The 24,619-nt window shown below is 34.8% G+C and overlaps 2 protein-coding genes across 5 annotated transcripts in view; both read right to left on the minus strand.

Moving 5' to 3' along the window:
- Positions 1 to 874: 874 nt before the first annotated feature.
- LOC115922144 (serine/threonine-protein phosphatase with EF-hands 2-like) lies at positions 875 to 3,119 on the minus strand. Its single transcript, XM_030980321.1, has 2 exons — positions 2,845 to 3,119; positions 875 to 2,270 (listed from the first exon to the last, which is right to left on the minus strand). Exons 1-2 carry the CDS (start codon positions 3,056 to 3,058, stop codon positions 2,020 to 2,022), a joined length of 465 nt encoding a protein of 154 aa, XP_030836181.1. The 5' UTR covers positions 3,059 to 3,119; the 3' UTR covers positions 875 to 2,019.
- LOC100890478 (serine/threonine-protein phosphatase with EF-hands 2) overlaps positions 3,089 to 24,619 on the minus strand; it is a 38,684-nt gene continuing 17,153 nt past the window's right edge. Inside the window, exons 4-16 of one of the 4 annotated variants that reach the window (XM_030980316.1) lie at positions 21,170 to 21,254; positions 17,227 to 17,241; positions 16,235 to 16,243; positions 12,376 to 12,624; positions 10,737 to 10,783; positions 9,186 to 9,352; positions 7,776 to 7,818; positions 7,206 to 7,358; positions 6,197 to 6,298; positions 5,390 to 5,575; positions 4,885 to 5,030; positions 4,168 to 4,274; positions 3,089 to 3,302 (exon numbers count right to left, since the gene is read on the minus strand). In XM_030980316.1, the coding sequence (XP_030836176.1) occupies positions 3,115 to 3,302; positions 4,168 to 4,274; positions 4,885 to 5,030; positions 5,390 to 5,575; positions 6,197 to 6,298; positions 7,206 to 7,358; positions 7,776 to 7,818; positions 9,186 to 9,352; positions 10,737 to 10,783; positions 12,376 to 12,624; positions 16,235 to 16,243; positions 17,227 to 17,241; positions 21,170 to 21,254 (1,497 nt within the window). In that variant the 3' untranslated portion in view covers positions 3,089 to 3,114. Of the gene's footprint in view, positions 3,303 to 4,167; positions 4,275 to 4,884; positions 5,031 to 5,389; positions 5,576 to 6,196; positions 6,299 to 7,205; positions 7,359 to 7,775; positions 7,819 to 9,185; positions 9,353 to 10,736; positions 10,784 to 12,375; positions 12,625 to 16,234; positions 16,244 to 17,226; positions 17,242 to 19,059; positions 19,992 to 21,169; positions 21,255 to 24,619 lie in introns of those variants that run through there. The other 3 variants (XM_030980317.1, XM_030980318.1, XM_030980320.1) reach the window with 3 other exon arrangements.

The raw sequence follows: 24,619 nt of genomic DNA on the forward strand, positions 1-24,619 counted from the left end.
CCGATGATTATCTTCCTCTCTGCAAATTATTTATTTGTCAAAGAAAAATAATAGTACCTTTACTCTTTGCCAAAATAATTTCAACCATGATTCATACAAAATCTTCCCTGCATTTGTAGTTCTAAACCACAATTTGGCAAAGTTTGTGAATCTTACAATTCATCAAACCACAGCTTTTCATGCGCAAATAGCAAAAATAAAAAGCATTTTATGTACAAAACACAAGACTTTCTTTGATAGATCATATGTCATTATTTACAAGTTAGAAATGACATTTACGATCAAAGATACCAAAAACCTGTGAATATACAATTTACAACATGCATACATGATTTAAAGGGATGTCATGATGAGTTTTAAAGGCATAATCCATGACAGTTACAGGAATTTAGAGGTATTCCAACATGCAGCTATGAAATATTCTTTAGATGACATTTCCCAATTAAAACCACATGTGTATGGAGGTAGAAACATCTATTTGCACTTTATTTGCAATCTATCTGCCTAAACTATTGATTAGAACAAAATCTCAAATAATACATTATTTATTCAAACTCTTGGTCTTCTAGAAATAAAATGATGGTTGTAGCGAAATGAAGGCAAAAAGCTTATGCAAGACATTGTGTTCAAGTTGATCCTAAACAGTTTAAGCTGCATTAATTTTAGTACGAGTAATTGTGCTATTAAAACACAAAATGTATTAAAGTAAGTTTTCTGAAACCAACCAGATGCAGATAATCCCTTCATAACAACAGCAAACAAATGATGGCGAACAAGAATTTAGGACGGAAATTTTAAAACATGTTTAGAGGCACCCATAGGTTTCAATACTGGTCAATGCTGTACAACTTCTCCTGTTTTTTTGTTTATTTTACCATGACTAGCCCTATTTTATTCATGACCAGCATCATTTGTAACCCAGAAAGCAATAAATACTCTTACAAAAGTCAACTAAATCATTTTCTTTCAGTCCTCATTATTGATCTGCTATTATTTCCTTGAAAACGACCTACTAGCATTGTGTTTAAAATTTAGTCAATCAATACACAATGCCGTACCTATCATCGGATTGAATAGAAAACCAAATCAACTCAACATCATACCCATTTGAAATAAAAAAACATTTCCAACAAGTTAACAAGCGTTCCTTGTTTTTTTTTTTTTCTTGTAGTTTTTTCAATAATAAGTATCCACACATCTATTCCCATAAATTTGGTATCTGAATAAGATTTATTAAAATTAATTAAAAAAATAATAATACAAAAATCCCCATAAATACAAATAGCACACAGCTGCACTAAAGAAGAAGAAAGAAATTACTGCAGTAACTTGAAGGAACTTCAGAGTTGTCTAAGATGACCTATGACCTTTAACCTTCAACAGATAATGGTCAAGAGCGGTGCATTATTTTCGACTGAATACTGAGATTTCAAGCAGAAAGGCTATGCCAAAACATACGAAACTGTATTATTAATATCTATATAAAGTAAAACTCTACATGTTTATTTCTTTGTCTATATACATTATAGGTGATAAAAAGACAGCAGTAACAACTAGACAAAAAAGATATGGTCTGTTATCTGGTGTATTAAAGGAACTGTCATGCAAGTGCCCTGTTGCTCTATAACCATGGCTGTTGACTACCGGTAGACAGGGAGTCTGTAGGATTAAACTTCATCACCCTCTCTTTTAACTGCATTAACCAGTAGATTCTGCGTTGAACAAGTTGCTGGTGCTTCCATTGATGTTACTAAATGCCTTAAGTTGATCAGTCTCCAATGGCTTCACATAAGTCTTTGTCTTTGGCATTGAAATGGTTCTCCAATTCAGTGTCCACCATGCAGACAAAAGGCCTACAGCTGATAATAGTTCTCTCCAGGATCCTGTGAATTATACATCGAGCAGTTCCTGCGATTCTGTGTCAACTTAAGGTCTAAAGATTACACCCTTCCCAATAGTTACAGGAACTTGGTGAGTTCTGCGTTAAGGTGTTCCTGAAGTTCTAAGTCAACCCAAGGTCTAAACTTTATTGTTCTCTCCATTCGCTACATGAGCTGGTGAGTTCTGCATGGAGGTCTGTCCATCCAGCTTGATGTCCTGGGTATCAACAAGACGGAATGCCTCAAGGAACTCATTGAAATCAATGTTACCATCCTTGTTGATATCTATAGATTGAGCCATGTCCTTGACAGTCTCTGGAGGGATGTTGCTACCGATGTGTTTACTCAGAAGCTGACAGGCATCCTGGAACTCTTCCATGCTGATACAACCTGAAATGTCAAAGGTCAAATCATTAGAAATTTCCTCAAAACTTGAAACTTTTACAAAGATTACATTTCACTCCATGCAAGGTTATTTGTTGTAAATGAGATGTATTATTTTCAAAATGTCTAGAATAAGAGGCCAAAAAATTAAACTGATTCTTTATTTCTTATTAGATGTAGTCTTTGGGTACTAGGTTTCCAACAACCAGTGACTAATTTTAAAACTGAGTTTCTAACCCCCAAAGTCTGAAGGCTTGACGCTACTTCACTGGAGGGCTTCAAGGGAGCGCTTCCACCCAGCATCTAGACCAAGAACTAGATAGTTTATTCCTCAGCACTATACATCCTGACTTATGGATCCTGCTGAGTATCGTCGTAGAAGTAGAAGTAGAAGCAAGAATCTGTATTGTATAGTCTGTATAGTAATATTGTACATGTAAATGTGTTGACCAACACAAAACGACTATAGCTTCTATATGCCTAGATATCAGTCTTATAAGATGGCCCTACAAAATTAGTTTATACCTATTGAAATAGGCAATGGAGTTCTTTGCGATGAGGGTCACAAAACTAAACCAACCTGAATGGTCTTTATCCATGACCCTGAAGATAGTCTCCAAGGCATTCTTGTTCCTGTACAGAGTCTCTGTAACACTAGGACCTCCTTTCTCACCACTGTATTGCAGCTCCATCTCAAGGCAAGAATCGTATTCAATCAACCCATTCTCATTCATCCTGCACATCTTAGTCTTCAAGGTTCTCCAGGGGATAGACAGGTCTAGGATCTCTTCCATAGTCCTGGCCCACTGGGTTGATGTGATGAAACCTGGGGGAATGTGAAAGATATGGTTTAGTCTTCAAGGTCCTCCAGGGGATAGACAGGTCTAGGATCTCCTCCATAGTCCTGGCCCACTGGGTTGATGTGATGAAACCTGGGGGAATGTGAAAGATATGGTTTAGTCTTCAAGGTTCTCCGGGGGATAGACAGGTCTAGGATCTCCTCCATAGTCCTGGCCCACTGGGTTGATGTGATGAAACCTGAGGGAAAGTGAAAGATATGGTTTAGTCTTCAAGGTCCTCCATGGGATAGACAGGTCTAGGATCTCTTCCATAGTCCTGGCCCACTGGGTTGATGTGATGAAACCTGAGGGAATGTGAGAGATATGGTTCAGTCTTCTTTCATGCACACGGTAAGAAGCAGGAAAACAGGATGACATACATCGCTTTCACACGGTGGGAAAATTCTTTAAAGCTGATCAGTTTAAAAGAGCTTTAAACTGATCAGCTTTAGATACAACATCATTCACACCCAGAAAATTTGGTGCAGTCGTTCAAGATTCACTGCTTTTTAAAAGCTCAGTAGGGCCATTGTGCACTTGCCGTAAATGCGCAATGGCCCTCCCCAGCGTTTAAAGTGCAATGCCGGTCTTAACTCCACCCAGTTAAGGACGTGTATATCCGTTCACAAACAAAATGTTTTGCTCTCTAGATACGGACTTCGTATCTGCAGCCTGCTCTGACCGGCATATAGATCACAACTTGTAACTGCCCGAACATCGTATAAACGACGTTCACAAGGAAAATTTACTTTAAAGCTGTTTAGTTAAAGAGCTTTAAACTAGACAGCTCTATATAGATACAATGAATGTTACCCCTGTGTGAAAAAGCTAAGCTAAGCTAAGTCAAGAAAGATAGGTCCACTAGGAGAGAAGGACGGGGAAAGAAAGAGAGAGAAAGAGAGAGAGAGAGAAAGAGAGAGAGAGAGAGAGAGAGGAGAGGGGAAAGGGGGGGTGTAATACTAAGAGATTGTTTGCAACATGAGACAGGTGTTTGATAGCAGAAGAAAGAAAGCAGTACCGGTATCATACTAACATAACTTGTTAAACACTCCATTAAGTTTTACCTGTGTTGCCAGGATCATATTTCTGGAAGGCTTGTCTCAGGTATGTGGTATTTGCTCCTATCTTCTCTCTTAAGTCTCTCAATGCCGACTCCTCCACAATGCTCACCCTGAAATTATGAACAAGGAAATAAAATCAGTAACCATGGAAATATGTCATCATCTGTAAATTCACGATGGAAAGGCACAGGTGGAAATGCATTTCACAATGCACATAAAATTGTATACTCGACATGTAAATCTGAGATATTGTAATAAATATTCTAGGAAAATGCCTGTGAAAGCCTTTGGCCTTTGTTTGACCCTCCACATTTTGATATAGTTTTTGTTTATTTTATTATCTAGATTGCAATTTTGTACCGTAACTTTTATTGTTGAATTTCTGTATGGGCTTTTCTGCATTGTCATGATTATAGGTTGGTTTGTAAATTTTTTAATGTAATTTTTATCAAATTGTGGAAAGAACAAAATTGAATTAAATTGGATTACATGAGTATGATCTGAATATATGCATACATGTATGCACATCAAAAACAAGAGAAATTGCTGAGAAGACTAAAGAGAAATTGTGCACATTCCCTACTTTTATAGTTGGCTCAAGCCCCATCATAAACATAGTCATGTTCTACATTTATACAGTACAGGAGGAACCTTCCATGAAGACAATACTACACATAGATATGATACGTCGGCAGGTTTGGAGAAATGTATATATCCTACTTTTGCCTCATCGTCATTTTCTTGGTGTTTTTGGCGGAAGTCTGATACTGAAAACAGCGAGGTTTGAGGTCGGTACCAAACTTGATGTAAGCTCCCCTATTACTCCCTTCTTCATAGTAATTGGAGGCTGAAAATACCGTCAAGACCTGCAAATAATTTAAAACAGACAAGGAAAATATAAATTATAAATCATCATAATTGCCATCACCGTAAACAACAATATTGCCAACATCTTCAATATTACAATAATCATCATCATCATCATCATCATCATCATCATCATCATCATCATCATCATCATCATCATCATCATCATCATCATCATCGTCGTCATCGTCATCATCGTCATCATCGTCATCACCACCACCATATTCATCATCATCATCATCGTCGCCATCATCTTCATCACCACCACCATACTCATCATCATCATCATCATCATCATCATAGTCATCACCATCTTCACTGCTATCACCACCATAATCATCATCATCGCACATCCTACCTTATCTCCATGTGTGAATTCATATCCATCTGGTTTACATTCATGTGACCTGATGAGAAGATCTATTCCATGTTTAGCTAACACCTTCTTGGTTACATCAGGCCCAAAGTAGCTCCCTCCTCCTCGGAATGTGTTTGGCTGGCAGCCATCTTGACTCCGAGGATCACTCCATAAGATGTCTAAAATCTGGACAAAAAATGAAATTCAATTGTAAGTCCTATGCAAATGGAAAATGTATTGACTTAACGATAATGAGCACTGCACAACTGTCCTATAAAGAATATCTATATCGTGGAATAAAGAAATGTGATGGAAGAAGTAAAATGTATGATAGCATGTAGAAATCGATGCATTGGTTCAGTTTCATCTTTGAAAAGACTGTAACAGTACAGAAGCTAATCAATAACAGATACTTGATATTTTGGAAGTTTATAGTTGTACCATATTTGCATCATATTTTATGCAATGCTACATTGTAATTTAACCTGACTATTCAAGTTCAAGTCCAGTTGCAGCACTAATGTCCTTTTGCAAGACATTGATCTACATTTGCCACACTTGACCCAGGTGAGGTAAATGGGTACCTGGCAGGACTTAATTCCTTGAAATGCTAGAGCTTCATAATGGCAGCCATATTAAAGTCGGGGTAATAATTGTGGAGCGCCAGGAGTGTCACGTAAGACACATATGAGCGCTATACAAGAACCCACTATCATTATTATTGATTCCAACTTAAAGTGCAACCTTTAAGCTGTTGTATGATACTTAGCAACTGTGGCATGGAAGGTGTTAAACTCAGTAACTGACCTGTCTCCACTCAGAGAGATCAATCTTCAAACTCAAATCCTCTTCCTCTCCAGTTAACTCCTCTGCTCCTTCTTTTAGTGGTGGTTTCAGTACAGACAGATACTGCAGACAAGAAAATTAAAACAATACAAGAAGATCAATAAAAATATAAAGACTCTAAGAATTGAAGGAAGAAGAAGAAGAACACATATCTGATATAATAGGTGAGTGGAATCAATGAAGCTATCTATGTCATGGCCCTCAAACCTTCTCTCAAAAAAGATAGGGGGTGTTGCAAACTTCTGAATGTCTATGACTGGATTATTGCCAATAATTTAAGAAATGTGAAGTCCGGCTACATAGCTGACAAAGGCTGAAGCTGAACAACTAAACATTTTAAAGTTAAAGATTTTGTATTGAGATCAAAAGTTTTACTTTAAAAAATGAGTCTTACATTTGATTGAGAACACAGAATAAATATACTTACAATTGGTAAGCATTGTAACATTCAATGTGCCACTAATGTACAAGAGTTCCATATCAAATTGTATTTTAGCTTTTAAGGTTTAAAGCAGAAGACTGCATTAAGTATAAAGTCCAGATATATTAGAGATCACGCTAAACTGTGGGGAAGTTTTTGCTACTACAGCACTCCAGCGGTTGATGAGTATATGGCTATCAAAATGTGTTTCCTAAAGGTAGAAGTTTAGGAATGAAACAGTTAGCTCATCAATGAGGTCTTTGGAGAGGTATAAGATGGTAAAGATACCATCGTACAGATCAATGCCATCTTCTGATTTTTTTATTTTATCATATAAAATTATCCTTTTTAAGTGACCCCCCCACCCCCCCCCCCTCCCCTTGCCATTCATTAACACAAAATTGTTTACTTTTGCCAATAGTTTCTTTTTCGGCAAATTACAATAGGATGTGTGGAGGGGATTCACAGGGGTACGTATCTGCAATTGAATCCTGGGTGGTGATACAATCTTATCATTGATTGTGAGCTTTGCAATTCACTGTGACATACCTTGTGTCTGGCAATATTATCCAGGAATGTCAGATCAGTCTTATCAGAGATCCCACCATGACATATCAGAATCTTGCTATCTATCAATGTTGCTAATGGTAACCATGCAAACAAATCCTGGAACTGACCAATTATCTTCTGTGCATGTGATCTCTGTAGAGAAAGAGTCAGATTTGAAATTGATGACATCACAATAATAATTTCAAAAACAAAATCTATGGAAAAAAATACAAACAGAACTTTCAAAAAGGTCCCTCCAGGGCTTCAAAAACATTAAATTCTGCAGTTCATGAGAATGATTACCTTTCTTGCCAATATGCAGGAATAGCATTCATCACTCACTTCTTTGAACCCTTCTTGCATTCTAAATTTTCATGATATCCGTGAAACATTCCCTCAGCAGAGCTCAACCATAACTTCCCTTTGATGCAACTTCATATCAGCATACCAATATATTCTTCAATTTGACATCTTTGAAGAAAAAAAATTTCAAGCCTCAACATTTATTTAATCATTTCATTATAATGTTGCTACTGTATCATATATCTATGAATTTAAAATGGTCCTTACCTGGGCACCATATTTTGATTGCACCTCCTTCAAGAAACCATATCTGCAATAAAAAAGATAAAAAAATCTTATTCAACACAACACAACACAAACATTGTAAAAGCTGGATACATAATGGGAAAAATTTGGGTTACAAGTCGATTAGTAAAGCTGTAAGAAAGAAATAAATTCTATTTGCTCATGAAGTTTTTTTTAAACGCTTTTTAGTTTCATTCCTGGCATGGTGTTTATGTTCACAAAATAGACAGTTTATCTTCAGATATACAAGGGTTCCTTACCATCATGAGCAATTCTCAGCTATTTCATGATCTTCCATTACCAAGCACATCTGTTCAGACCTTGTATAAGTATTCTGCATTATGTCAAAATTGTTGAATTCATTAATTTCACAAAAAGTTACACAAGGTCAATGGTTGCCTCTGCTATTAAAGATATACAGTACCCATGGGCGTAGATCTGTAATTGATACCTATTGTTCAGGGGGGATGATCTATTCATTCATCCCCCTGAACAATTATGTAAGGATTGACACCCATGACAGTACCTCATTTGGATAAAGGAGAAAGAATTCAATATTTACCTGAGATTGAGAATATAGTCCTCATGGTTGCCTCTATTAAGGTAGACCTCATTTGGATAAAGGAGGAAGAATGAAATATTTACCTGAGATTGAGAATATAGTCCTCATGGTTGCCTCTATTAAGGTAGACCTCATTTGGATAAAGGAGGAAGAATGAAATATTTACCTTAGATTGAGAATATAGTCCTCATGGTTGCCTCTATTAAGGTAGACCTCATTAGGATAAAGGAGGAAGAATGCAATATTTACCTGAGATTGAGAATATAGTCCTCATGGTTGCCTCTATTAAGGTAGACCTCATTAGGATAAAGGAGGAAGAATGCAATATTTACCTGAGATTGAGAATATAGTCCTCATGGTTGCCTCTATTAAGGTAGACCTCGTTAGGATAAAGGAGGAAGAAAGCAATATTTACCTGAGATTGAGAATATAGTCCTCATGGTTGCCTCTATTAAGGTAGACCTCATTTGGATAAAGGAGGAAGAAAGCAATATTTACCTTAGATTGAGAATATAGTCCTCATGGTTGCCTCTATTAAGGTAGACCTCATTAGGATAAAGGAGGAAGAATGCAATATTTACCTGAGATTGAGAATATAGTCCTCATGGTTGCCTCTATTAAGGTAGACCTCATTAGGATAAAGGAGGAAGAATGCAATATTTACCTGAGATTGAGAATATAGTCCTCATGGTTGCCTCTATTAAGGTAGACCTCGTTAGGATAAAGGAGGAAGAAAGCAATATTTACCTGAGATTGAGAATATAGTCCTCATGGTTGCCTCTATTAAGGTAGACCTCATTTGGATAAAGGAGGAAGAAAGCAATATTTACCTGAGATTGAGAATATAGTCCTCATGGTTGCCTCTATTAAGGTAGACCTCATTTGGAAAGAGGAGGAAGAAGCAGAAGAGGATGATTGCTATCTCTACAGAATGCATCCCTCTATCCACGTAGTCACCATTGAAGATGTATGGGTTCTCTGCAGATGGTAGACCATTCTGTCAAAAGATGATGAAACAATACTTTACTTTTCTTGCAATCACACTTTTTTTGGTCACATAGCACTTAAATTTCAACATGATTTAAAACCCAAGATGAAGATAAAGAACACTTAAATGCTAAACAAAATGTAAATTCAACACTATTATACAATAATAAAATAGCAAACATCTTCCACATGTTTTGGTTCTCATAATGATTGCAGGAGATTGGCATAAACATAAAAAAAATATAACAAAAAATATAAATAAAGAAATGTAGATAGGATACTTTCATTTCACACATGAGAAGGCCATAAATACAGTTAAAAAGTAAATTATTCATACCGCTTGTATTAAAATTTGTTGTGTCTTGTGTTTTTTGTAACACAAAAATGAAAGGTGGACTGGTTGAATTAGGGCCTTTGTTGAATACTTTTAAGATTTAAGCTTGAATATGTCACATTCTCAAATCACATTTATTAGGGCAAATACATTTCCACATACTTATAGAATTCCAAAACTTGGTAAGGGTATAAATAATTTAGTTGTTAACTTGATATGCTCGCTGGCCTATTATAAAGTAAAAAGGTTTCTTAAGTCAAGGACATTTTTTCAAGCATACATCAGAACTAATTTGTTGAAATGTACATTTGCAAATAAAATCTGTTTGTGATCAACAAACATAAAAATGGCTTCCTATATATTGTTCAGATATTGGTATGATGACGACCTTACAATTATATCGGGTAGCTCTTACGAACATGTAATTATAGACATTTAATAGGTATTGGAAGTGAAGTTCTAAAGTGAGCAATTCATTGTCCGATGTTGATATCAAATCATGCTATGCTGCAGGGATACTCAATCAAAACCTACCCGAACATATCAACCTGTTTTCATTCGTTACCATGACAACTCAGTAACAATTCAATTTTCACTTTTTATCCTTGTATCTCTCTCTCTCTCTCTCTCTTTCTCTCTCTCCCTCTATCTCTCTCTCTCTCATTCTCTCTATCTCTCTCATTCTCACTCTTTCTTTCTCTCTCTCCTTTTCTCTTTCTCTCTTTCTTTCTCTCTCTCTGCTTTGTCCAGTGTCTTTCCTTTTAACTTGTTCCTATTCAATCTGACTGCATACTGCCCAACAGTAGATGCATTTGTTTCTCGATCTCTTGCTGCCTTTCTTTCTATTTATTTCCCCTTTAATTCTAACCAAAATGGTTCTAATTAACCTGAGTATAATTCCCTGAAAGGCATATATATATGTTGTGCCCATCTCCTAGTGACAACCAACCAATCCATCTTATTTTGTTCATCCTTCCACTCACTATATTATCAGATTAGGGTATGATCCATCATGGTGATTGGCTTGCCTGAGCAGCTAACAAAGCTCTATTGTACTCACCTTGTAAAATACCAGGAAGAGATCCTCTATGGCCCCATGTAAATCACCTGGATTGAGAAGAATGAAATGAAGGAATTAAAAGTGATCATTGCTCACACTGTGAATTCAAAGGTCGATAATTTCTACATGAAGCAGTATTCATTTTGACTGGTAAATTTATAATCATGATATATACATCTAGTTTGGAATATTCAGGGTACCGGTATTCTCCTCATAATCCAATCAATTATAGCTGAAGATGAAATAAATAATATCTTCATGTTGCAGCATTTATTTTGACCAGTAAATTTATAATCATGATATATACATCTAGTTTGGAATATTCACGGGATTCACCTCATAATCCAATCAATTATAACAGAAGACGAAAGAAAGAAAGATTAATAATTTTGTTAACCTCATTCAGTGACTATATCATGAGGTTTAGGAATTAAAATGGCAGCACATCGTACTTCTTTAGAAATAAAGATGATCACTTCTTGGCTTAATATATTCTTTTCCATTAGACATATCTGGTGAGTGCTAGAAGGCATTATTACTCTGTATAAATGCATAATAATGCCCTAGGCTTCTGGCTCTCAACAAATCAATGAATAACTGAAAATATCTGATTCAAATAACTAAAAGAAATAGTGAAAAAAAGCTGTACCCCGGTATCCCCACATTTCAGAATGCATGTAATTAAATCAAATGGGAAAGAACAGCCTGCTATTCCAGCTATCACTTTAGATCTGATGTCTACTTAATAAAATATTAATGGCAAAAGCGCAAACAAATTAATAATTGATTGAACACCTCCTGTTATCTGGATTCTAATTTGTCTGAAATGAAATGCTATTGATAGATAGATGTGACTTCAATTGAATTGCTCAGCAATTTATCTCTCTCTCTCTCTCTCTCTCTCTCTCTCTTTCCTACCTTTTTTTGTAATACAATACACTGGTTGTATTAATTTAATCTGCAAGGTATAAATATATTAAAATGTTGTTAAATATTGTTCAGCTTTCCAGAACTAATAGATTCATTTCATCTGAGTTTGCTGTGAGGCCACATCTGCTCTTGGTTTATATCATCAAATAATAATAATAATAATAATAATAATAATAATAATAATATTGACTATTTATATAGCGCACATATCCACCATGCATGGTTATGGGAAGGGCTTGGGTTGTGATGGGGTTTTAGGTTAGGGTCAGTGTTGGGGTTAGTGTAAGCATTTTTATAGTATCATCTATCAATCTTCTATTTTTGGTTGTACATCATATATTTTTCATTTGATATGTATTTTTATAAGAATTTTTTCTTCTATTTCTTTTGCCTTACTTTTTTTTCGTCATGAAAGTGGTGAATAAATTCCAATTCAATTTAATCGTCTTTGAACACTCACCACAAACTGTTATCTGTTTGGTGGTTTAGTGTTAGGTTTAGTGTTAGCGTTTAGTGTTAGGTTTAGTGTGAGCATTATTTTTTATTTTCGGTAGTACATACCGGTATTAATAATGACCCAACTTTTCATTTGATATGTATTTTTGTAAGAAAGGTTTTATTCTATTTCTTTTACTTTACACTAACTTTTTTTTCTCCATGAAAGTGGTGAATAAATTCCAATTCAATCTAATTATCTGTGAATACTCACCACAAACTGTGATCTGTTTGGCGATGGCTGTAGTAGCTCTGTTGATATTCTTCTTAGTCTTCATCACCTTCTCTGTCTCCCTGAGTACCATGAGAACATACTTAGAATGGAGGAGCTTCTGCTCCTTGAAATCCTCCATCATCTTCTCCACCTGGTCCAAGGAGAGAGGGAACGTGAGATGCGGTCCGTCGTAATCTTCTTCCACCTCCATGTCACTGTATATATCTTCATCACTGTCTCGTGTTTTACCTGCTCATATTTGGTGAGGAGATGAAGAAGTAGTTTGGGTTTCTTATTTTTACAAAAGTGGGTTGTTGATTCATTGTACCGTCTGCTCACGTATAGAAAGACATTAACTGATTCAGATTCAGATTCAGATTAATTTTATTGGTCCATTTGGAAATTCAGTTGTTGGCATTATCATAGAGTGCATGGACACCCTCTTGAATCTAAACAGACGGTATGAAGCATGTGATTTAAACTCTTTGGCCCGTATTCTACTAATTCAGTTAAACCCAAATCGGGGTCAGAGATCTTGTTCAACAAAGGCAAACTTTATTAGACCTCAGACTAACTTCCCTTTTTTTTAAAGCGATTTTGAACAAAATTTAAGCTTACCGCTAGGTTTAAATTTGAGTAGAATACGAGCCATCGTCACCAAACCTTACATTTTTACAGTCACGGAAGGGTAACATGCAATATACATGTATATACATGTAATAACAACAAGATGGACATGTCTAGTCAAGAAGAATAAGTTCTTACATAATAAACAAACAATACATAACAAACAAACAAACAAACAAATATACTTAAAACAAATTAGAAAAGACTGTGAGGTGAGTTATTAAGAATCAATCAATCAATCAATCAATCATCCTGATTGGACATAATCTCTCCAAGATTAATCCATCATCAACCAATCACAATCAAGAGTAAAGCTGTGTTTTTCTTCAAAGGATGATTTTGAGTGGATATGAACTGGGACCTGTTTCACAAAGCCTTTTTTCAATGACAAATGACAAAAATCAATGACAAATCTGCTGATAACCAATCAGAAACAGGGATTTCAATAGCTTATAGCAAAAAAATTCATTTGTCACTGATAACAAGTTTTGTGAAATGGGGCCCAGATCATACATGATGTGAGCTGTGTTCCACAGGCATTCAAACAATATTACTCATCAAAACATCAACAATACAGACATACATGAAAGAATACACTGTACAAAAAATATTAATGAGTAATTAATATCAGAAAAATGTATAAAGCCAAAATTAATGAAGAATTTCAATTAAATGAATAATGTGTAGCGCATTTGCATATAGAAAAATAACTAAAGAGGAATCGTATCAATAAGTAAATAGAAGAATTTAATATTTCACTTCAATATTGTTCATACTTCTTAACAAAGAGGTACTACATGTATGTTTTAAATGTTGGTTATAAATCTCACTCAGACTTACAGTGCTGACATGAAAAGGGTTACCAAAAGAATACTCAATCCATATTTGCATCAATTTTGAACACTTAGAAACAAAAAATTATCTCATCAAAGTGTAATGGTAAGTGAATACAAAAATTAAAATGCACAAGTATACATATGATAATGCTATCAAAATAGTTGCAAACAAATTTGCATGTATGTGCTATAGATTTGGTAATCTTAATGAAGTTTAGTAAAATATTCAAGTTTTGTCTAATTTTCTTTCATCTGCTAATTCAATCAGTCAATCAATCACAACATTTTTTTTAATGTAAAGGATTTTATATATTTCTTGTGAAATGATCTTCATCATATTATTTTCTTATATCCATTGGCCAGCATCAGAAGTGTATTTAAAATAAAATAATTCTCCCACTTGTGCAACAATTTCTGTTTTATATTCTCAATTATAGCTTGGTTTAATGTAAACGTGAACTAAGAATGGTGAAAATAGTGGCTTAATGGAGCTGTATTTGTTTTCAGATATTTAGATTTAGTTTTTAACTGAACAATTAGCTATTCAGGAGCACAAGCTGGAAAGACACTAAACTATCTCATGGAAGTCTACTCTTGCCATGAGAAGAACCACCTGGGTGTATGTACCAGTCTATATTAAATCTCCTCTAAAGTGTTGGGAACCCCAAATTCGCCAAAAAAAAATGGCAAAATTTTACTTAAATTGTATCATAATGTGAAAGAGGATTTCATTTGAGACACTCTGCAAAGATTCCCCCCCCCCCCAAAAAAAAAAAATGTGTTTGAAGACAAATATTAATAAAAGAATACATAATTTGGGTTTTCTGTTGTATGCAGAAAACCTCAATTTTGTATTCTTTCATCAATATTCTTTTGTTTTGATTTCAGCTACTTGCATGTAAGCCACAAACGACTAGAACAATTGGATGAGATACTAATTAATGTTTGTCCTTGGCTTCTAGCTACCATAGTCACATGACCTTGTTTGAATGCCACAAAGGTGGATGGTAGCGTGTTTACATTCACAACAAAGGATTGCATGACAACAAGTATAGCAATGGTGTAGCTACAGGTGGACACGTGCCCCCCCCCCCCCCTCCTCAAACCAAATTATGAAAAAAGGGGAAAGGGGGCAAGGAGGACAAAACATGAAAGGAAGATAGTAGAATCCTCTCTCTCATCTTACTCCTCCTGGTTAGAAGCCTAATAACATTTCTCATTTCATTTTCTTAGAAAGACCAGCCCCCCCCCCAAAAAAAAAAATTAAAAAAATCCATTCCTTCTTAGGTGCCCGTGCCCTCTTTAATAGTGGCTGGAATCATGCAATATAACAGTACAAAAGTATCTATATTGCAATTCATTTACACATTTTTTAGAGCAGCAGTACAATCCTTTAATGATTATGACAGTTACCCATCATGCAATGAAAGTGCCAAAAAGGGTGCCCATGGCATATGTAAAACATGCCAACTTGCCAAGGCTAGTAAAATATGATAAAGCTTATTTTCCCAACTGAAATGATGATAAATGTTCATAAATATAAGTCTACATTAAGTAAGGATAGTTATATAAAATTAGGTGGCATACAAACTATTTTAACGTGAATATAATTGAAATGAACATAATACTACAGGTTTTTAAGATTTAAAAGATGAATACATTTTGATAAAATTTATGATAATAAAACATGTGACAGGGAAAAAATTGGGGCACCAGGCATACAACCACAGATAAACACATTTTTACAATTCTGATGGGTAACTACATTATAGTCATTGAGTAAAGTGAATAAAATGAAATGTGACCTGGAATATATTCATGCCAATTCAAATGAAAGTTCCATTCCATGCTGTGATATCAATATACACAATTTCTTCTGACATACTTTTCTTTACCTACAAATGTACACATATTGTGTTGCATAAAATTTTGAAAATTCTACATGTATATTTGTACCTACATGTATTTCTATTACTATAGCTGACAATCTTTGTACCGGTACTTAAAACTTTTGTAACCAAATCAACACTATTTTCACTTATTGTAAAAGTGGGTAAGTATTCTATGTTTGGGCTGTTAAATAAGCTTCATGTAGCTGATGTTTGGCTTAAAACTAATGTTGTTCAACAAGTCTATATGCAGGATAAATACTTGGATAAAGATTATGATATAGGAATCTTTACAAATACAATAACTGTAAAAAATTCCAATAAGAGCTTTAAGAACTAATATACAAAAATACATCGTGCAAGCATGTCATCATGTACATAAAACATGATGATGTGATGATTTAATGAGTGCTGTAACTAATGGATATCCTTATAATATACAATAGTGATCTGATCTATGTGATTAGTCCTAACTTTGCCAGAGAAGCATTTTATTCACTTACTCACCTACACATTCTGATACAGCAGAAAAATCAAAATAATAGAAATTAATTATAAACATTTTGAGCTTGTATTTTCAAAATAATAGCAAGAGATATTAAATACTTTGATCTATACTTTATCATTTGTATGAAGGTGATTTTGAATGCTATCTCTTCTTTAACAATCTGATATTGTGTGAACGGAAGCAACATGCTTGTCTTTTTTTTTATTTTTATAACTTTTTAAAAATTTATCATTGATTGAATTTATTTGAATTATGTGCTTGTTTTATTTTAATTTACTACAGTACATTTATGTACAGTTAATGATTAACTCATTCATGCACCTTGTAAATTTGTTGTTTTTGTGTTTTTCATAACTCAAGAATGAAAGGTGGACTGATTGAATCAAGGCCTTTGTTGAATACTTTTAGATGTAAGCGTTAATATGTCACATTCTCAAGTAACATAAATTGGGACAAACGATTTTTTAGCTATTCAGGACCACAAGCTGGAAAGACACTAAGCCTAAAAAAAAAGATGTAGTATTGCCCTTTAGGTGCCGAAACATGGGTCGGTCAGTCTAAAATCTTTTTTTTATCTCCCTCTTTGGGCTGATATTTCTCAGTTTTGAATGCTTTTAATACATTTTTTTATTCTTTAAACTTTTTATTTTTAACGTTTAAAAAAAAAAAAAAATGCTGACCGTAGATTTCAGAATTTTTGGGTCGGTCGCAAAGGGCAATACAACATCTTTTTTTTAGGCCTTATGAATAGTTCAGTTGTTAACTGTACATAACATTGTCAACAATCTAATTTAGTCTTCAGACTGTGAGACTGGAGCGGAGTCTACATGAAATCTACATAAGATGTGGAGTTACCAATACAGTCCAATGTCTCTTAGGTACAGGGATGAATAAATCTACACGTTCTCTCTGTCCATAACAACAAGTAAAGGCAGGAGTGGGACTATATATTCTAATGGAGACAAAAATGGTAGAAATAAGCAGAACTCACCTTCGACTTGTAAGTCTGAGCGTGTTTGAAGATTAGAGAAGGCATTGATGCAACAACAGGACAGGTACATGTAGGTAGATTGAAATCAGTTAGCACATATAAAGAAAGATGGTTGGAATGATAGAAAGTTGAATGGAAAGGACATAAAATGATCATGAACAAGTTTGTTCCCCTTACTACAGGAATGAGTTAAAGAGATACAGTATGATACAATGAGACTTAAATGAAAATGCTTGAGTATTCACATACCGGTATATAGAGTTAGAAAGTAAATGGCATTAATAGACTTTAAGAACACAGCTGAAGTAGAGAATACATTACTTATACATAAAGATGATGAAACAATGTACATTGTACAACATATATATACATGTTACATGTAGCATAAAAATCCATGATGAGCACAAAAATGCATCTTTAGGACAAGTAAACACAATTGCTTATACTTAAAACACTTTCATCAATTTGTATAAAAAAAAAATTTGAAACACATAATACTCTTCCTTTAAAACATCGTCATAATCTAGAGATACCCAATAGCTCTTAACATTATGATTAGAGTAAAATATTCCTATGTTTTTTTCTAATCTAAAAATAAAAAACATAAACATATACATATACAGTCAACAATTAAACTTAACAACAACAAAGTTGGGTCTCAGAATACATAACATACAATAAGCATCCAAATAACTACATTCTTGTAAATCTCGTAGTATGAAAGACGATTTGATATGAAAACTACAACATAATGTACATGTAACAAGTGAATCTCAAAATGATAGGGAAGGGTGAATGTTAGTATAAAGAACTCTAATCTGACATTCCAATGTTAGTACAATAATGAAAACAAAGGGTTTTAATGATCTAATGATGAATGTGTGTGACTATCACAGTATACTATCTACAGTGGCACAAATCGTCCTTGTTTTCACGAAGTGACGGTAGTGAGGAAAATTGTAACGCAAAGTGAATGCAATTTTTTTTCACTACCGTCACTTCGTGAAAACAGCGACGAAATGATGTGACTACAATATCATGCCTGCCATTTTGCCGGCCATTTTGCCTACCTAGTTGCAAGCACATCTTATTTTGATGCTTTTAAAGAGTGTTGCACAGATTTGCAAAGCTTAAGGGTAAAATGGTTGAAAAAATCATAATTGAAAGAAAAAAAATTCTAAAAAGTGTTGTGGCAAAATATTCAGGAAGGCATCCAAAGATATCATGTCAAAATGGGCAACTTGGCAGGCATTCTCGATCACATACTCTATTGAAAGAGAAAATTCAAGTCACCACATATTCATTAAAAACTATTCAAAAAGTGTTCAATACCTAGTGGTAATTATTATTTTAGGTTAGGTTTAAATTGAGGTTGTCCAGTCTGTAAAGTATCAGTAAATTTTAAGAAAAAATTCCTATGTAGAGAGCTCTGGTCTCTTGTAAAAGGCATACTTTTTCAAATATACATCAGAATATGAGACAAGGAAAATTGAGATTTAATGGTGTGCTTCTTCCTCATCATATCAGTCTTACAGTAAAGAATTCTGATCTGATTGTCAGACACCTTCAATGTAATGATACATAATTATTTCTCCATTTTGAAAACTCAACTGAAATTGATATCATTAAATATTAATTTACAGAAACCAGACAGAAAACTATTTGGATTATATCCACACTGGAAATGGTGTATCAAAAGGGAAGTTTACTTTGTTTATCATTACCAAAGAGATAAATTAAGTGATATATATTGTGATAACCTGAATTTACTCTCTACAGATAAGTCAGAAGAACAACATCAAACACACAATGAATCTCTGTAATCACACTCACCATTAACATGTACATTGGGCAATTCTATTCATTGCATCCATGGATTTAATCGTGGAGAATATATAGATTTATAAGTTATTTGAAGGCTATTATTAAATGAATATCCATGCTATCATACCATTTTATGTATTTACCATTTCTCTTTTGTTTTCATAATTCAATATACTCTGTAAATCCATTCCCAATTTAATTCACTATTGAGGTATTGACAGATACATCCCAGTCAAATCTAAAATATTTAAGAAGTCTCCAGATAGCTTTTATATTCCGATACCATCAACAGGTCGACCTTGTAGAGTTCTATGTTTTAGAAACAAAGTAGATACATGAAGCATTCTTGATGGCAGCATTAACCATGAACACTGAATTTTGTGAGACAAGTTTCTAGAGCAAGTGCCCTAAACACCTAGCAACGTAGATACTGGCGCTACGTGAGAAGCCATAATTATCACCATCATCTTTCAAATGATGCTCATGTTCTTTAAGCCTTCATAAACAGTCATGTATCTTCTTTACTTTTTGTTTGTTTTTTGCTGTCATGAAATATTCTGAATGAACTCAACTTGAAGATGTCAACCATATTACCCCCTTCAATTATTTATTAACAACACCTTCCTAAGACCTGATTATATAGCTCTCTCTCATTGTCAATAAAATGCTTCCCTCCTGGTGGATTAATATTAACTGCATTTTAAATTCCACATCAGAGGAGAGCTGAACAAAAACGACAATGTTAAGGATGTCCATTCCTGAATCTATAGAAAGGGGTACTTTTTAAGGGCAATTCATGTTCATTTTATGGACTATCCGACCATGATCTAAAATTATGGGAGTTTTCATGAAGGAGATCTTGAGTTTTCTATGAGCCTCTTTGAAACGTCAAAAAAGGGGCCCATGAAAATAAGCCTCCTCATTTCAATCAAGCTAAAAACTGAAGTTCCATATTCCTTGGTTTCATGTTAAATGAGGGGTTTATTGAGTAATTTTTTTTCTTCTTTCTACAAACTAGGGGTACTTTTGAAATACTTGTAGAAACACACTTAAGACCTTGGGTCCATATCCATCAATGAAATTTCTATAAAATTTCTCTTTTAAATTAAAAATAACAAATCTGAATAAATTCACTGCACATTCTTTTAATATGAAGATCAATCAAAACATTAAGCATGTGGATTTTGCCTGAGAGATCACAAGCAAAGAATGAACCCATGGCATAGTAACTCTATGCCGGCTCAGTCGAGGGAAACACATACCCTGCCTGCCTACATCATCTACATGAAACATGTTGATAGGTTAATAAATTACAAGTGATATCTAGACCTTTGTCACATTTAGCAATTTGTCACTTTTTTTAGAATTTGATCTTTCAAGATGAGTGGTACCTTGGCAAGATTCCAGATGAGCAAAGGATGCCAATTGGGTTTCGTACTGTGTTTTATTTATAAACACCATGAAATCTTCACAATTGGGATGGTATTGACCCAATGCCTTCAGGAATCTGGGAGCACCTGCATAAACTCTAGGTTGGTATTCTCATAAGTTAAGCAGAGACTAAGTCCAGACTAAACAAGAATTTGAATTCACACCACTATGGAATGCTAGGTGCCATCTTCCTCCTTCAATATTCATGACAAAGATAATCTACCAAGGACTTAGTCCATAATCATATTATCTTTTTCTTCCCATTTCATTGCAAAATTAAATTTTTGGACACTTTTCATTGCAGCATTAAAATAATCTGTACAAGGTAAATGAGTTGGCAACAGTCACTCCATAAAAGTGTGGACTAAGTTAAGACAGGCTTAATTTAAGATGCGCTATCAAATACCACCCTATGGGAATAAGATAATTTAGTACTTACTCTCTTCCAACTGATCGCTCTCTCTCACCCTCTCTCTCTCTCCCTCTTTCTCTCTCTCTCTCTCTCTCTCTCTCTCTCAAAGGACATCAATATAATCTGCTGACTGAGAGCCAGAAGGGCATTGAATATATCTTTTAAAAGATACATGTAGTTAATGCCCTTTTGTATGTTAGCAGACATTATATGAAAAACAACTATTGACTGCTCATAATATAAAAAACAACTATTGACTGCTCTCAATATACTAACCTTCATTGGATCCTTGAATGATGTACTTTGATTTACTGTCATCCTCGCTCACTGTTTGCATCATGCTGTTGAAGAAGTTATAAAGCTGGACAGGAAATTAAAGAAACATAAGAACAATGAGAGCCAATTAATGCTGAACAACGATGGTTATTGGGCTGAAAACATTTCATGGCAATAAAAACATGATTTCAAAGCAAATTTCTGAAGTTTGACCTTGTTACAGAAGACAGTATTTCTTTCTAACCATAAAACAACAAATCAAATTTGTTTGACCTTTTTAAAGCCAAATGTAGGAATTGTACATACTCCTAAATCAAAGAAAACAAAAATCAGTCAGTTGCATGTATATACACATGGTTGGAGAAAGTAAATGAAAAGCACATCTGGAAAAGCCTTCTGAATATCTTTAGATTCATTAACCCTTTATCATTGTTATCATCACATCACTTGTAGGTAAAAGCATTTGTAAATATTCACACGTATGGAAATCTTGTATACACTGACTTTTTCAATCAATATTGCTACGTAGCTTTTAGACACTAATATTTTAAATTGAAAATGTCAAAATCATGAACATAATATTCAACACTATGATCAATTTCAACGAAAGAATTGCTAATTTTTCTATTACCATTTAGTACTAATCAACTGTCAAGCTAGATACTTGGCGATTATGAAGCTGTTGCTAGGCAACCATTATTTTATGACACACCACAGGTATGCAATCCAATTCAATGCTTTATTATCCATGAGTAATAAATGGAAATTTGTCTTGTATGTCATATAAACATATGAATAAAATGACACAACAGTTAATATACTTATTAATGTTAACAAATATTGAACAAGAACAGTGCACTGTGACAGGTGTAAAGAACAAATCATTCATGTATGGATACAGTTAATGACTAAATTATTCATAGGTACTCTTTGTCAATTTGATTTATTTTGAGTTTTCATAACTCAAGAATGAAAGGTGGACTGGTTGAATGAGGGCCTTTATTAAATAGTTTTAGTTGTAAGCTTAAATATGTCACATTACAGAAACATAAATCGAGATGAAAAAATTGTTTTTTTTGTTGTTGACATAATTATTTCATTACAAAAACTTGGCAAGGGTATAAATAATTTACTAGATGTATATGCTTATAACTCGACTAAACCAACCTAAATATGCATAGTCGCCAGGAGGCAGTATCACTTCACAAGTAGAAGAATAGAAAATACAATTCAATATCTCAGATATTCATCTACGTATTTCATTAATAGTAGGTTAACATGGAAAAGAGAGGTTTTCTTTGATTCACAGACATGTCTTCCTGTATACACTCACCTTGAATTGAGCAAACCAATGGATCTATAGAACCAATCAAATCACAACCTTACTTATTGATTCTTTTTTTAGGGCTCTCGGTATAAAGGAAAGTGGGGGGAATCAATGGATACTTGCTCGTACTGGAGCTTAAGATGCAATCTGTTTAATCTGTTGCCTAGCACTACTTTTGGTTATATCTTTAATGAGATCGACCAGAGAGGCGCCACCAAAAACCATTCAGACACATGTGCAGATAGATTGATTAATTAGAATATATATTTTTCAAGTGTAATTTTGTTCTTTGTCCTGTTCTATATTCACTAGTGGAGAAGAGAAAGCTCAAGAAATTTAATGTAAATACCCCCCCCCCTTCTCTGCCTCTCTCTCTCTCTCTCTCTTTCTCTTTTCCTTTCTCTCACTCTCTCTCTCTTTATCCCTCCCTACCATTCTCTTCATGTCTCTGTCTCACTTAACTCTCTCCATTAATCTCCCCATCTTTCCCTTTCTATCTCACTCCCCTCCCCATCTCTACCATCTCTCCATATCTGTGTGTGTGTCTCTCTCTCTCTTTCTCCCTCTCTCTCTCTTTATCGGTGTATGTGTCTCTTTGTCCCTTTCACTTTCTCCTATCTCTTTTACAGAGACGCCAAGGTAAAAGATCGGCAATGCGGACATTTTCATTTTTCGGCGCGCGAGCCCGCGTGCGAGGGTATAACACACGTATAGGTATGGCGTTTTTTTTAAATCTAGCGCGCGCGCCGTGCGTGAGAGCCGTTTTCAGACCCTCCAAATGCGTGACGTCACGCCTAATGCGTGACACTCGGTAGCTCTGCTTTTACATTCTCTCCAGTCTCCATCCCTCTCTATCAGTCACTCTAAAAGCACCTCCTCTCTCTCTCTCTCTCTCTCTTTCTCTCTCTCCCTTTTCCTCTCTCCTCACTATCCCTCTCTCCTCACTATCCCTGTCTACTATGGTCTATCCATCTCATTCTCATTCTCTATCTCTCTTTCATTTGAGTTTTAGAAGCAAAGGATGGTATCAAGTGTTTCAGAGACCAAGCTGGTGTCAAGGTAACCAAATGCATCACTTCATTAAACATTCATGAGACAAAGTTCAATTAGCTTCCTAATGCCCTCCTTCTACCCTCTCAAGATGACGGTATTCTCACCTTTCTTCAATCATGATTCAACACATGCTCTGGAATATATTTATCAAAGATATACATGTATGGCAAGGTTAACTTTTGTGATTGGGTTTTACATCTGGTTCAGAAATGTGGATACTTTCAGGTATGGTGCTAGGTCAAGACTCTCCAGAATTGAAGTTACAAAATAGCATGATCGTAGAGCAAATTTCGCCGAAGCATGTATTATACCATCTACTTCTCCAGCAGTCTTACAATAAATCGCTAAATGCTTCCAATATTTACCTTCCTATTTTCTTTTATACTCCCCTCTGCTTAGAACCAATGAAATGAAATTAATCAGGAATACTTCTTAACATTCTTAACTCTAAAGTCTATCCAACATTATTACCAAATATGTATTATTCTGCTTTTTATATAGCGCTTAATACAAAGGTCTCTATGCGCTTTACAGATATACTATTACCCAGGTGATTGGATTCAATAATTGCCCGCACACACTGTGTGCACAATCTCCACTCCCTAGGGAGCAATCCAGCAAGGCATACTTCATGCTCAAAAACTGTTTGACCAACATTGGCGGTGGCATCCTACCGGGTACCTTAACACCTGGGTGGAGAGTAGCAAGTGCAGGTTAATTTCTTGCCAAAGGATATTAGTGCCGTGTTGGGATGACTGTACGCTTGAGTGAGATCATGAGTGCGCCGACACAAAAGGTTATCATAAATGTTTTATGAAATGAAATACATGTACATGCATGATGTCACCACATGACTGCAGTAGTATTTTGATCAGATGGCTATACATACGTGTACTTTACATGATTGCTTCGCACTCTACAAGGTTAGTTATATCATTCTTTTGAATTTCCAGCTTCATTTAGCATTATGCACACAATCTTGTAACTACTCTTTAATTATGGTAAAATATACCCAGCTCTCAATTTCCAGTCTATACATGTCCAAATCCTCTGGCAAAAGTTTCTCGTGG

The sequence above is a fragment of the Strongylocentrotus purpuratus genome, unplaced genomic scaffold (assembly GCF_000002235.5).
Source record: "Strongylocentrotus purpuratus isolate Spur 01 unplaced genomic scaffold, Spur_5.0 spur5_scaffold_11, whole genome shotgun sequence".
In the NCBI taxonomy this organism is placed as follows: domain Eukaryota; kingdom Metazoa; phylum Echinodermata; class Echinoidea; order Camarodonta; family Strongylocentrotidae; genus Strongylocentrotus; species Strongylocentrotus purpuratus.

Bases quoted from the DNA above. Each gene is read 5' to 3' on its own strand.
- LOC115922144 (XM_030980321.1), bottom strand. From the start codon at position 3,058: ATGGAAGAGATCCTAGACCTGTCTATCCCCTGGAGAACCTTGAAGACT. The intron at 2,271-2,844 runs GTTGGTTTAGTT...TTGACATTTCAG, and splicing joins CATGGATAAAGACCATTCAG to GTTGTATCAGCATGGAAGAG.